This window comes from Camellia sinensis, chromosome 13 (genome assembly GCF_055761805.1).
Source record: "Camellia sinensis isolate YWXY chromosome 13, ASM5576180v1, whole genome shotgun sequence".
NCBI classification, from domain to species: domain Eukaryota; kingdom Viridiplantae; phylum Streptophyta; class Magnoliopsida; order Ericales; family Theaceae; genus Camellia; species Camellia sinensis.
In genome coordinates, this window is record NC_138973.1 from 46,435,532 (window position 1) to 46,451,326 (window position 15,795).

Below are 15,795 nucleotides of genomic sequence, written 5' to 3' on the forward strand. Positions count from 1 at the left end.
AGGGAGGCTAGGGTTTGAAAAAGAGGAAGAAACAAAAAGCTTCAAGGATGTCTCCCATGGTGATTCCTTCTCTTTCTACTTCCTTCCACTCCTCCATAAGTGGCTAGTCTTCTTTTCTAGGGTTTTGATGAAACCCTAGCCATATAATTATGTAGTTTTCTTTTTTGATTTTAAATTATGTAAAGGTTTGAACCATTGTATGGTGTTTTAGAAATTCTTTATATATGATCTTCATTATCTTTTCAAATATTTGACTTTCTGTGATTGTTGAATATTATCCATACATGAGTTTTCTATTCCTTCACATTCAAGGTATGGGACGAACCATACTACGAGGAACGAGTCGTATCACTACCCTAGTTTAGAGTGAACGATTCGTATTGCTTGAGATGGTTCGTGCTCGTACATTGAATGTGATAATCTTCTTGTTAAATGCTTTGAGCTTGTAGTTGTGAAGCATTAATTCGTTCAAACCATAGCATAATTAATTTCAATTGGAAACCCTAATTATGTGGTTAGTGGTGAATTCTCTACCCTAGGATTTTTCCCCAATTTAGTAAACCCAATTTCATTTATTATTGATAATTTAATTCCTTAGTTTAATTTATTTGTTATTAAATTAGGTTATGATCATTCAATCTTTTTATCAAAATTAATTTAAGAATTTAACAATTAAATTAGTTTAATTTCACAATAGTCCCTGTGGATCGATACCTGGACTTGCCATTATTCTGATAGAATTTGGTATAGTTTAGTATTAAATTTTGGTGTGTTCAACGACCCATAAAATTTTGGCGCCGTTGCCGGGGACTTCTGGCGAAATTAGTTAATTTAAAGTTACATTCTTATTTTAATTTTTTTAGTTTAGGATTTTATGCTTTTGGTGTTGCTAAGTGTGCAGAGTGTTTGAAATTGGAGCTATCACTGAAGTGCAAGCGGAGCGCAGCTGAGTTTTTAAAAAAAAACCGCAGTGCTAAAGTGAGTAAACAGAAGCAAACACTCACAAGCAAAGCACCAAAGTGCTAAAACAGAAGTCAAAGCTCAAACAGAGGTTGGGGACAACGTCTACACGTCAACCATCCGTAAGACGAGTAAAGCGTTTTCGTTAAACCGCTGTGAGTATTTCTTCCTTTGGTATTTTGCTTTCATACTTAGTGCACAGAGTCGGAACTTGTTGTGTGTGTTTGGGTAGTGTATGCACGGGCGTCGTTCTTATCGCCCTGAATTGTGGAGTTTGGACCTTGAACTAGAAAGGACCCTTAGGAGACTTAGGACCTCTGCCCGTATTCCTAGGCTTGAATATTCATACATTGAGCCATTAGAGATGGCAGATCCTAATATCTCGAATGAGCCTAACCGGACACTTAAGGATTATTTTACACCCACTGTATATACATCACCATCATGCATCCAATTGCCCAACACCACTGCTGCTCATTATGAGATCAAGTCCAGCACTATACAAATGCTCCCATCATTCCATGGACTAACTCATGATGACCCTTATAAGCATTTGAATGAATTTCTGGAAATTTGCTCGACAGTAAGGATCCAGAATTTCACAAATGAGGCCTTAATGTTGAGATTGTTTCCATTCTCGTTAAAGGATAAAGCCAAACACTGGCTAAATTCTTTACCTGCTAATTCAATCACAACTTGGGACCAATTACAGCAACGGTTCTTGGAAAAGTATTTTCCCATAGGTAAAACCAACCAACTTAGGCGAGCCATCACAAACTTTGCTCAAATGGATGGCGAGCAATTCCATGAGACTTGGGAAAGACTTCGAGACCTTCTCCAACAGTGTCCCCACCACCAAGTGCCTAATTGGCAACTTGTTCAAACATTTTATTATGGCTTAACTGAGCCACACCGCCAAATGGTGGATTCGTCCTGTGGTGGGACATTTATGTCTAAAAATGATGCCGAGGCATGGCAATTGTTTGAGAACCTAAGTGATAATTCCCTTCACCATGCCTCCGCAGTCCGGCAAGTCCGGCAACCCATGGTTGGAGCCCCGAAAAGAGGGGGCATTTATGAGGTCGGGCAAAACCTAGAGTTAGCCCAACAAGTAGAGGCATTGTCCCGCAAGATTGACCAATTATTAGCTACGGGACATGCTCCTACCCAACATGATCAGCCTCAATTTCACGAGGCATGTGTTATTTGTGCGAGCCCTGCTCATGACTTGAGTGAGTGCCCTTCGGCATCACAATTTCCGGAGTTAGTCCAAGAGCATGTGAATGCGGCTCAAGGATTCTCCAACCCAGGTAATAACCCATACTCCAACACATATAATCCGGGATGGAGAAATCACCCTAATTTCTCATGGAGGCCCCCTTCACAAGGCACTTCTTACAATCCGCCACCACCAAGGCAGCATTTCAATAATTTTGCCAACCAATCATCTTACTGACCACCGCAACCGTATAGACCCCCACAACCATACCGTCAACCACAACCCCCGCCTGTCCCTCAGGGCAACTCTGCCTTTGAGACTCAGGTGTTGGAAGTTCTTTCAGAACTTAAGGGGTTAGCACCGATAGTTCACTCCCACACTCACTCTATTGCCAAGATAGAGACGCAATTGGGTCAAATGGCTAACAACATGAATCGGAGAGAGGAGGGAAAATAACCAAGTCAAACTGTGGCTAACCCTAAGGGACAATACGGGGCAGAGAGTTCGGGTGGGAATGGTAAGCAACATGAGCAAGTGCAGGCGGTGGTTGCTCTAAGAAGTGGTAGGGAGTTAGAGCCTCAATCTGTTGCGTCTGATGTAACTAGAGTTAGGAAGGGTGACCACGGTGGTTCACCAAGTGAGAGCAAGGGTGAGGGGGAAACACTTAAGAGGGATGAGTTAGTCCCTAGCACTCCATATGTGCCTAAGGCACCCTTTCCCTAGTGCCTTGATACACCGTCTCCTTTTAATAAGAAGGCGGCATCTATGGAGGCAATGATGGAGGTCTTTAAACAGGTAAAAATCAACCTTCCCCTGTTGGAGGCGATTAAGCAAGTACCATCATATGCCAAATTTCTGAAGGACCTTTGTACGCAAAAGCGTAAATCTAGGACACATGTGTCCCAAAAGGTCCTACTCACGGAGCAAGTAAGCTCCATCTTGTTGAATGACACACCTCATAAGCTTAAGGACCCAGGTGCCCCAACTATTGCATGCATTATAGGGGACCACTTCATTGATAGGGCCTTATTGGATTTAGGGGCTAGTGTTAATTTGTTGCCGTACTCTGTGTACGAGGAATTTGGGCTTGGCGAGTTGAAGCCCACTACTGTTACTCTTCAGTTGGCTGACCGGTCCCTCAAAGTGCCACGTGGCATGATTGAGGATGTGCTAGTTAAGGTTGATAGGTTCTACTTCCCTGTTGATTTTTTGGTATTAGATATGGAACCGGTAGCCAGTTCGAGGAAACAAATCTCGGTGATTTTGGGTCGACCTTTCTTGGCTACGGCCAATGCATGCATTAATTGTCGGACCGGGGTTATGGAAGTTTCATTTAGTAACATGCAAGTGAAACTTAATGTTTTCCAAGCATCACAACAACCTCATGAGAGAGAGGAGTGCTTATTAGTGGATGTTGTGGATGAGATTGTTGAGGAGGCTTTGCCCTCCATTCTTGTAGAGGACCCTTTGGAGGCTTGTCTAGCTCATTTTGGGTTTGAAAATTTTGATATAGATGGGTCAGTTGAGGAGGTGAATGTCTTGCTTAATTCTTCTTCTACACTGGATTTTCCTCCATGGAAAGCCCGGTTTGAGTCACTTCCTCCTCTGTCGAGAGAGCCTGCCACACCTTCTTTGGTCACACCACCTACACTTGAGTTGAAGCCACTTCCGGCCACACTCAAGTATGCATTTTTAGGGCCCCAAGATACTTTACCGGTCATCATTGCATCTGACTTGACTGCAGCGCAGGAGAGTCAGTTAATGAGTGTTCTCGTGGCACATCGGAGTGCTATAGGGTGGTCAGTGGCTGATTTGAAAGGGATAGATCCCTCCATGTGCATGCATTATATACACCTAGAGGAGGACACCAAACCTTCTTGCGAGATGCAACGGAGACTGAATCCTAACATGAAAGAGGTGGTGAAGAAGGAGGTTTTGAAATTGTTGGATGCGGGTATTATATATCACATCTCAGATAGCAAGTGGGTAAGTCCCACACAAGTAGTGCCCAAGAAATCGGGCATCACTGTTGTTGAGAATGAAGGAGGAGAGTTAGTCCCCACACGGACCACTACTGGGTGGCGAGTGTGCATTGATTATAGGAGACTAAATTCCTCGACTAGGAAGGACCATTTTCCCTTACCTTTCATTGACCAAATCCTAGAGCGGTTAGCGGGGCAGGGTTTCTATTGTTTTCTTGATGGCTATTCGGGGTATAATCAAGTCCCGGTGTACCCCGCTGACTAGGAAAAGACCACATTCACATGCCCTTTTGGCACTTTTGCCTACAGGCGCATGCCCTTTGGGCTGTGTAATGCACCGGCGACTTTTCAACGGTGTATGATGGCCATTTTCTCCGACATGGTGGAGAAATTCTTAGAGGTTTTTATGGATGACTTTTCGGTGTTTGGACCGTCTTTTGAGGAATGCCTTAGGAACTTTACTAGAGTGTTAGAACGATGTACTGAGGCAAATCTAATCTTGAGTTGGGAAAAGAGCCATTTTATGGTTTGTGAGGGTATAGTGTTGGGACACATTGTGTCCCCTCGAGGTATAGAAGTTGATAAGGCTAAGGTTGACCTCATTGCAGGCTTTCCTCCACCCAATTCCGTGCGTCAAATTAGGTCTTTCCTAGGGCATGCGGGTTTTTACCGTAGGTTCATCAAAGACTTTAGTAAGATATCACGTCCTCTGTGCAGTTTACTAGTTAAGGATGCGCCTTTTGTCTTTGATGAAGCATGCTTAAAGGCATTCGAAACACTAAGAATGGCTTTGACCACCGCCCCAATCATGAAATCACCAGATTGGTCTCTTCCTTTTGAAATCATGTGTGATGCTTCCGATTATGCTGTCGGGGCTGTGTTGGGCCAAAGGGTCAATAAGGCACCATTTGCTATATATTATGCTAGTCGCACTCTCTCGGATGCTCAATTGAACTACACTACTACCGAGAAAGAGTTGCTAGCTGTGGTCTTTGCCTTAGACAAATTCCGGTCTTATCTCCTAGGTTCCAAGGACATAGTCTTCACTGATCATGCCGCTTTGCGGTATTTACTATCTAAGAAAGAGACCAAACCTAGGTTGATTAGATGGATTTTGTTACTTCAGGAATTTGATTTAGAGATCCGTGATAAGAAAGGATCTGAGAATGTGGTGGCGGATCATCTCTCCCGAATCCTCATTGAGTATAATAGTGACCCTCTTATTTTGCATGATTCGTTTCCGGACGAACAACTTTTTGAGCTGTCACAAGCGAGCCCCCCGTGGTTTGCACATATTGTGAATTACTTGGCCATTGGGCAAACTCCGCAGAATTGGTCTAAGCAAGACAAAGACCGATTCTTTTCACAGGTCAGGTATTACTTTTGGGAAGATCCGGAGTTGTTTAAATATTGCTCCGACCAGGTGATCCGACGGTGTGTGTCGGAGAGTGAGGTGCATAGCATTCTTACATTTTGTCATTCTTCTGCATGTGGCGGTCATTTTAGTGGGCATAAAACGGCCGCCAAGATTTTACAAAGCGGGTTTTATTGGCCCACAATTTTTAAAGATGCCCATCAATTTTGTAGAACTTGTTTGCGCTGTCAGCAAATGGGTTCGATGTCTCGGCGTGACATGATGCCAATGTCCCCTATTCTTGTGGTAGAAATATTTGATGTTTGGGGAATTGATTTTATGGGCCCGTTCCCGTCGTCGTTCGGGTTTGAGTACATTCTCTTGGCAGTAGATTATGTGTCGCAGTGGGTGGAGGCAATAGCTACCCGAACAAACGATCATAGAGTGGTAATCAAATTTTTGCATGAAAATATCTTTAGTCGTTTTGGGTTTCCTAGAGCCATAATAAGTGATCAGGGTACACATTTTTGTAACCGGTTCTTTGAGTCGGTAGTTAAGAAATACTCTATCACTCATAAAGTTGGCACTCCATACCACCCTCAAACTAGTGGCCAAGTAGAAGTCTCGAATAGGGAGATAAAGCACATAATTGAGAAAACGGTGAGACCGGATAGGAAAGATTGGTCACAACGGTTAATTGATGCATTATGGGCTTACCGCACTGCTTATAAGACACCCATTGGGATGTCACCATATAGGGCAGTGTTTGGCAAAACTTGTCATCTCCCGGTTGAACTTGAGCATCGAGCATTGTGGGCCATAAAGAAGTTTAACTTCGATATGGCCGCGGCTGGGCTCAATCGGAAATTGCAACTCAATGAGCTGGAGGAAATCCGAAATGATGCATATGAGAGTTCGAGAGTTTTTAAAGCTCGGACTAAGGAATTCCATGACAAGCACATTAATAGAAAATCTTTTGAACCCGACCAAAAAGTGTGGCTTTTTAATTCAAAATTGAGACTCTTTCCGGGTAAGCTAAGATCAAGATGGGATGGCCCTTTTGAGGTTGTTGAGGCATTTAGTCATGGCGCCATTGAGGTGCGGAATCCAAAAACTGGCCACACTTTCAAAGTGAATGGCCAAAGATTGAAACCATATATAGAGGGGATTGGGAATGGGGATATGATTGAGTCCATTGCCTTGATGGACCCATTTTACTATGATTGATAAATTGATTTCTTGTTCTCTTTTCTTTCCCTTCTATGCTATTTTGTTTTTCTGTGTTCTCGTTATGCTTTACTTGTGTCTAGGAGACTTTAAATCCTCTAAAGGTGTAATTCCTTTGGTATTTGCTGTGCCCGAACGGCATCTGACGGTCTGGTATAGCCACCTAACTGTGTTTGTAGTGAGTTCCTAGGAGACCAACTAAGACGGTGGAAACTAGAGTTCGAATGGCAAAGCCTAGAACACAAAGGTTTGGGATTTTCGAGACTAAAGTCTGGTTTAAATACCCAGGAGTGTGGAGATTGCTTCAAAACTACCTCGGCTTGAACTCTATATGGCAGCCCCATAGATTGAGGTAGCTTTATGCGCCTCGATTCTGGATACCAAATCAACCTAGTCTGTCACCTTGTTGGAGAATAGGGAAAGTTACAAATACAGTTAGGGAGAAAAGTAGTACCCGTGGTTTTCGCGTGAAGATTATACCTTTAGTGGGCATTCCGTTATATTCTTTTGTGCTATATTTATTCCGGATGTCAATTAAAAGTAGAAATGTTTATTTTCAGTGTTTAAAACCATGCTTTCATGTTTATTTTCTATGTTTATACTTGATCATTTAAAAAAAAAAAAAAAAAATTTGAAATCGCCGCACGTGCGGCCTGGGCCCCGCACGTGCGGGAAAATTGGGCACAGCACTCTGCTAAATAAGCAGGTGCGGTGGGATGAACTTTGACCAAGCCGCACGTGCGGCTTGACTCCCGCACGTGCGGGACGCCGATTTGCACAAAAAAAAAAAAAAAAAAAAAAACGGATTTGAAATCGCCGCACGTGCGGCTTGGGCCCCGCACGTGCGGGAAAATTCAAAAACTTCAGCCTCGCACTCTGCTAAATATGCAGGTGCGGAGGGACGTGCGTTGAACAGCCGCACGTGCGGCTTGACTCCCGCACGTGCGGGACGAAGAAATTAAAAAAAAAAAAGAGAAGCTCGGGATGGAATCGCCGCACGTGCGGCCTTGACTCCCGCACGTGCGGGGTGGAAAAATTATAAAAAAAAAAAAAAAAAAAAATTGTTTTGTTTTCTTATTATTTTCATTTACTATATTTTTTATTTATTTTCATTTTGTTTTTTTGTTATTTTTATTTTTAATTTTCGTACCAAAAAAAAAAAATCTTCACATAAACCCATCTTATCTACTCTCTCTCTGTCTCCCAATCACTCTCACACTCTCAGATCTCTCTCTCTCTCTCTCTCTCTCTCTCTTATCCCCACAAACCCATCTTCTTCTTTTTTTTCTTCTTCTTCTTCTTCTTTCCTTTTCTTCTTCTTTCTTCTTCCTCGCCACCATCATCTCACCGCCGGCACCACTTCCCTCTCCGTCCGGCGAAACTCCGGCGACCACCATTTTTTCCGGCGAACCTCTATTCTTTTTCTCTCTTTCTCCACTTTTTCAAGGTAAATTTTTCTTTTTCTTCTTTTCTTTCTTTTGCATAGATTTGTGAAAGTAGAAATTATTTTGTAACATTTTTGATTTATTTATTTATTTATTTTATCTGGATCTAGTGTAAAAAAAATAAAAAATAATAATAAAAAAAATCTTAGAATGCATGTTTGTTAGAATGCATGTTTGTTAGTTTCTTTTCTTTTATTTATTTATTTATTTTTATTTTTATTTTTATTTTTTTTATGCCTATTATTATTTTTAGAATGCATGTTTGTTAGTTTCTTTAAAAAAAAAAAAAAAAAAAAAAAAAAAACAGGACGCAAACCAGACTCAAGCTCGGCTAAGGAGAAAGATGAGGCCGCACGTGCGGCTTGACTCCCGCATGTGCGCAAAAAAAAAAAAAAAAAAAAAAAAAAAAAAAAAAAAAAAAAAAAAACCTCACAAATATTGGTACTAACACTACTCCTAATTTAGTTTTTTCTTATTTATTATATTTGTTTAGTTTAATTGCGTCGTAGTGATTCTGGGATAATTTAATTAGTTAGTGAACTTTAGTTTTAGTTTTATTTTATTTTATTTTTTTTTACTTGTGTAGTTAATGATTTTCTTTTAATCTTATTCTATGATGTCATTGTTCATATAAGTACTAAGTAGTTTAATTTATATTTTATTTTGTTTTGTTTTCTGAAATTTTATTTAATTTTCTTCTCTTCAAAAAAAAAATTAAATAAATAAATAAAAACAAAAAAAAAGTAAAAATAAAAATAAATAAATAAATAAATAAACATGTTTAGTTTTGGTTGTTTGATTCTATAATTTAGTCTATTTTGTAGTTTAGTTATTTTATAGTCTAGTTTAGTTTAGTTTATTTTATAGTTTAGTAATTTAATTTCATGACATGTTACTTCATTTATTTAATTCATTAATTTCGTTTTTACAAAAAAAAAAAGGGGGGGGGGGGGGGGGGAAATGGGAATTGCATGTGGTACATTAATGGGCAAATTTGTTCTTTCATCATTTAGTTGATTCTCATGCTGGTTTTACGGGTATCTGTATTTCTTGTTGGTGTGTGCAGGATATGAGTCGCCGTGTCACTGCTCGGGCCTCCAAAAAGGCCAGGGGTGCCTCCTCTTCGACGCCACCACCACCATCATCACCACCATCCTCGCCCCCACTACCAGGAGACTTGCCCCGGCCGGAGTGGGCTTCACGGCCTCTTCATAAGCTCACACAGTTCAACCTGCCATTTTTTCAGCAGGACGAGGATACTACTTGGGCGGTTGAGCAGCTCCGACTCCGGCAACAGTTGGGCATTTGTGCTGTGACAGCGCCCACTTATCCTCGCTTGGTCCGATTATTCTACCAGAACCTGCATGAGACACCCACTGCGGTTGGACTGCTCTCTGACATTGATGGTCATGTTGTTCACATCACCTCGGCCATGATTGCCAAAGTGTTAGAGTTTTTCGCCAAACCGGAAGATCAGCCTTTCCTGGAAGTTGAGGATCGCCAACCCGTACCTCGCCTCATCCAGCAATACTTCCCGGGAGCCCACGGTGACCACAGTTTCACATGCTTGCGGCGAAGCAAGCTACCTAGCCGCTTGCTTCTCCTTGATTCCGTAGTCCATAAGAATGTCCTTCCACTTGGGCATCGAGCTGAGCGCCGTTTGGAGTTTGTGCAGGTTTTACACGGGTATCAGCTTGGCTATCAGGTCCCGCTTGAGGATTTCATTTTGCTGCATTTGCAGAAATTTCTACGGGAGGCAGTTCGGCCTACTCCTCTGCAGAACCTGACTTGGCCCCTACCATTCGCCAATTTGTTGACACTTGTGTTTGCGCTGAACCACCTCCCCATTGCTGAGGATGAGGAGATTGATAGAGGGTATCCGACATTCGGCCAGCGGGAATGGCAGCACAGCATATCTCGCATCCCACAGCCGGTAGGTGCCCCGGTTGATGAGGCCCAGGACCCCGTCCATGACCACCCAGCTCATCTTGTTCCCCCTGTGCCTCCCCAAGGGGACCCCCTCTACATGACTCGCGAGGAGTACTTACAGCTTCAGCACTCTGTCGATCAGGTCCATCATACTCTTCGTGATCACCACCAGAGTCTCATGGAGTTGCGCACGGATTTCCAGGCTTTTCGCGACTATTCTCAGGCGCGTTTCGATCAGCTCCACGCCGACAACCTCGCCATCCAGCAACAGGGTCAGGATAATGCCTTCGAGACGCGCGCTTTGATGCAAGCCTTGTTTGCCCAACATTTCCCACCACCACCACCACCACCGGCTTCTCCCTAGTACCCGCCTGTATCTTGCTTTGTCTCTTTTATTTTTATTTTTCATTATCTTTTCAAAAAAAAAGTGAAGTGTGTATATGTTACTCTCTGCCTGTCTGGATGTGCACCTACAATTCTGGTAATTTTCTCTCATTTCTCTTTACTTTTCCATTGAGGACAATGTCATATTCAAGTTGGGGGATGAGGGTTATATTTTATTTTGTGCATTCCTATTTGGCTCATAATTCATGCTTATACCTGTTTCACTTGACTGCATTACTTCACCTGATGTGACTTTTTGCTAGTAGGGTGATGATATTTGCATATGTTATTTGGAGATCATAGTAGACTTGTATGAAAAGGATTTATTGGGTAGATACTTGCATGCCATGTTTGCACGAGGAGAGTTGTTTGTGTTTGTGATTTTAGTACACTTGTCATGAGTATGCCTTAATTCACATGAGCACACTATCATAGCAGTGATCTTTTTATTATAATCCCTGGTGTACATCATTGATAATAGTTAGAGTTACAGAAAAGAATAAATGAGGAGCCAAGATTCTTTAAAAAAAAAAAAAAAAAGAAAAAAACTTGACTAGTTTGGGTCCGTAGCCTTTTTAACTTGAGTTATTAAGCCCGTAAGGGTGTCTCTACACCTAGTGCCCTAAAACCGTCTGGTTTGGGAGTCATTGGCCCAAAACTTGCTACATGGGTTAATTAGAAAGCTTAAGGGACTTAGACATTGCACAGTTAAGGAAAAATAAGAAGAATGATTTGTTCGGATTCGTAGCCTTTTCAACTCGAGTTATTAAGCCCATAGGGGTGTCTTTACACCTAGTGCCCTAAAACCATCTGGTTTGGGAGTCATTGGCCCAATGCTCGTTACACGGGTTGATTAGAAAGCTTAAGGGATCAAGACATTGCACAGTCGTTAAAAAAAAAAAAAAAAAAAAAAAAAAAAAAAAAAAAAAAAAAAAAAAACTTTGAGAATCTTGGCTGCAACAGGTTAGTTTTTCTGTATATGTTGGGTGTTATTATGAGTTACACTGGGCTATTATAGTGGATAGTTAACTAATATGGAGATTGCACTTTACACCAAGGGTACTCATGACTTGTCTACTAGCATGCACAAGTATAGGGAACTTTACTTTTGTATTAACTGAATTGTGGTTTTGACTCAATAGGTTCCTTCATGCATGTCCACTGTGCCTTTAATGACTCATGATGTCTCAATATCACACTGTAGTGGCACATAAGTTGATTGTTAGGTGGAGTAGTGTGGTCATTTGTTGTTGAGTATATATGAATATGTTAATGTTTGTGGGTATCATTTCTGGAAACCCTCACGAGACTTTACTCGTCCACCTGGGGTCACCTTGTGGTTTAAAGGCTTGTTGCATATGCTAAATGCAACCGTTTTCCCACGAAAGAGGAAATAGATAGATTTTGTTTAATGTTTTTTTATTTTACTTGCTTGAGGACTAGCAAGTAGTAAGTTGGGGGATGTGATTAAGGCTGAAATGTACATCATTGAGGCCGTTAATTAGAATCTCTTAACTTCACTTGTTGGTCAAACTGTATATTTTATGTGTGTTGAGTGTCAATCAGGTTATACATCGTCGGAGCATAAAATGAGCAAAAAGTCAGAATTTGGGCAGAGTTGACTTTCCCGCACGTGCGTTGACTTTTCCCGCACGTGCGTTGACTTTTTCTGGGAAAGTCAAACCGACGTTTTAAACCTGTTTGGACGAGATTGGAAGCATAAAAAGACAAGAAAAAGGCTGGATTAGGGTTCTGAAATTGTTTTGACCTAAAGAGGGAGGCTAGGGTTTGAAAAAGAGGAAGAAACAAAAAGCTTCAAGGATGTCTCCCATGGTGATTCCTTCTCTTTCTACTTCCTTCCACTCCTCCATGAGTGGGTAGTCTTCTTTTCTAGGGTTTTGATGAAACCCTAGCCATGTAATTATGTAGTTTTCTTTTTTGATTTTAAATTATGTAAAAGTTTGAACCATTGTATAGTGTTTTAGAAATTCTTTATATATGATCTTCATTATCTTTTCAAATATTTGGTCAACCTAATTCAATCATAAACAAACGTGAAGGAAGTGTACATTGGCTCTTGCCAAGCATGTAAAACACCTTCCACCTCAAAAAGTTGCCTAGTTAGGCCAACTTGACCATTTAAAATACTAAAAACAATTTATTGTTGTTAATGTTAAAAAATATGTAAAAAAATATATTAAAATTTATTTGAAAAATACATAAAAAAATCTGCAAAAATATTTTGAGATATATAAAAAAATATTTAAAATTATAAATATTTCCACATTATATGTATTTTATTGAGAACTCTAAAAATTGTCATTAGGAGAACCACGAATAAAAAGTTGATGACATTCACATTCTTCTTGCTTGTGAGATGTTAAAAGAAAAAAGAGAGTTATATAACAATTATATGTCTTTGAGTCTTCTTAAGGTACAATAAAAATAAATAAAAGATATTAGATATTTTCAAAATATTATTGACAATTATTTTGAAACCCCAAACATTCTACTAATGGGTGTGGGTCTCACCCTCGTGTAAATGTTTGATAATATTTTTTGTATTCCTTGCCTTGCTTGGTATTCTTGACAAAGTGCCCAATAATGCCACATTAGAGATTCACCTAAAAAATTTCTTACTTTTAGTTAAATTTTTTTTTTTAAAATTTGTGTCATTTTTTACATTTTATTTTTATAGTCTAGTTAATGCAGAAGGATATAAAAAGTTTTAAGAAATCAAAAAATTACCTTTTCAAAATTTTTGTGTTCAAATTTTTTTTAAAAAATAGCGGTAAACCCGTGCTATGCACAAAAAAAAATTTTAATTATATTTTTTTTATAAAAATTTAAATAGTTTATTATTTATGTTTCAACGTTACACTTAGGGTTGAGTAGAAAAATCGAAAAAAAATTGCAAACCAATCTGATCCAGATCAAATCGCATTCTTTATTTAATATTAAAGAAATTAAGTATTGTTAATCACAAATTATAAAAAGAAAAATAGCATTATTAATTGATTACTTGAATTTTATTTATTTGTTTTTATTAAATATATTCAAGTCTAATCAACTTAGAATTTTAATTTTTTCAATTATGAAAAATATTCCTAATACAAAAAATGCAGTGAATTATGTATTCACAATTAAATTGTGATAGAATTTTTTTCATTATCACTATACTTACTTAAGTTAAGTCTATTAGTGATATTATACATAATATGAGTTAATAATATGACATGTATCATATGGTTAAGATATTTGATATATTTGCTGGGCTTCCATTAAAAGTGGACGTCTTATAAGTAAAATAGTATAATTGTTTAAATTGTCTTGAAGAATGTGTTAATGAAATTGATAAATTTAGAAATATTAATCAAATTCAAAATTATGTATTTATCTCATCAATCACATCAAAACAGTTATGTTAAGTAAAATTACATTACATTATATAAAATTAATCAAGTCAAAAAATGTGAAATTTAGTTTCCTCGTTATTTATAGTAAAATTATATTGTGCTATAAATAAAATTTAAATTTATGAATGAGTTTAATAAAAATTAATTTTAATCTGTAAATACATTTTAAATAAATTTGTCAAATTAACACTCATGTTCAAACTTATTTCTTAATTTTTATACGCTTGTGCATGGATTTTAACTTTTTATTCTTAAATTAGCCCTTTCATAATTGAAAAAAAAAAAATCTTGTCATAACAAAGAAATTAAATTTCAAATATTACCATTCTATTACTTTGGTACTAGTATATTATCTGTGCTATGCACGGGTATAAATAAATAATTAAAAATTAATTTCTAAATTAAAATAATAATATAAAATTTATTTAAAATATTTAGCAAAAATGATTTATAATCAATTAAATTTTATTCATTTTAATCAAAGTTATACATAAGAGAAAAATTTTATTATGATGTCATTAATTGTGTGTTCTAAGTTCTTAATACATGTCATAATTTAATTGATAAGAATTAAAGAATAAATTACAAAAATTATATTTATGATAAAATATAAATACATTTCGTAATTTTAATTTACCACCTGATAGCAGTAAATTATATTTGTTAATATACTAATTTTTCTTATTTTGTAAAGCCGCAAAATTTGTCTACTTAAAATTATAAATTATCGTATGTCATAACTCGCACGTGAAAATGGATTATGATTGACTTGTGGTGCTAGACTAAGCATTAGAAGTGACCTAGAAATTACTTGACTCAATATTTATGCCAATGTAACCTTCACCTAATCATTAAAAATTGTCTTTATCGGCTTGTGACCGATAGGAGCAAGTTTGAGGGTTTCAATATTAGATTAAATATTAAAAATTAACCTAGAAAATCTAATTCGAGTCGGTTTTTTTTTTTTTTTTTTATAATAATTCTTGGTTTAAGCCTATAATACATCATATTTTAATAACTCAATATCATTAAAAAAATAATTATTGTTTACGGTGCTTTTAATCAATCAATAAAAAAAAATTATAAATATTAAGAGAATTACATTTGATAAAATTCTAACATAAATTTTTTAATTTAAAATTTTAAGACCTACACATTTTCTTTGACTCTATAACTAATCTTTGAGATAACAACCAAAATAAATTTCAATTATTATTGTATGGAGAGACATATGTGATAAAAGTTTATGGTACACAATTTAAAAAGGTAGTATTAATTTTCAGTATAGAAAATATGTACAGAACTTTATGTTATGCTTAATTCATGAATTTGGGTAGAATTTGAAATGAGAAAAGAAAAAAGAAAAAGATAGGTGAAATGTGATTTTACCTAATTTCACACACATTTTCATTTTTCCTTACAAAATTTCTATCCAAAATCATGAATCAAACAAATCATCAATGTTTGAAAGGAGTTTTGGATCATTTATTGTATTGATATATGAAAACATCCCATTTTTTACCGCCCTTAAGACTTGGGCATCTCAGGTTGATCACTCGATAATGAAAAGTTACGCTGTCCAATCGCTCAATTTCTTCAGTAAGAAGAGCTTCTAAATGCCAACCTTACACCCCATTTTAGACCAAAACTATTTTAGACCTTAAAACCCTCTTTTTCCAAATATTTCTACAATGTTCCAAGGCTCGCATTTCGTTGAAAAAGTTACACTTTTCGGTAAACTGAGCAAGGACAAAGTGGAGATAAATGGAAGAGATGTGACTCTTTGAAAAATATTTAAAAACATCTTATTTATAGGTTTGGAGTTAAAGAAAATTGGAGGAGAGAGAAGAAAACTAGTTGGGGAAATAGTTGAGCATGA

The 15,795-nt window shown here is 37.7% G+C and overlaps 1 protein-coding gene across 1 annotated transcript; it reads left to right on the top strand.

Annotated features, from left to right (window-relative positions):
• The first annotated feature begins 966 nt into the window (after nt 1–966).
• Nucleotides 967–10,492, top strand: LOC145805805 (uncharacterized). The gene is made up of 2 exons (XM_082901020.1): nt 967–1,115; nt 9,254–10,492. The coding sequence occupies exon 2, from the start codon at nt 9,257–9,259 to the stop codon at nt 10,478–10,480; it is 1,224 nt and encodes a 407-aa protein (XP_082757146.1). The 5' UTR covers nt 967–1,115; nt 9,254–9,256; the 3' UTR covers nt 10,481–10,492.
• Nucleotides 10,493–15,795: the final 5,303 nt, after the last annotated feature.

Excerpts from the sequence above, each read along its gene's own strand:
- LOC145805805 (XM_082901020.1), top strand. The coding sequence starts at position 9,257 with ATGAGTCGCCGTGTCACTGCTCGGGCCTCCAAAAAGGCCAGGGGTGCC.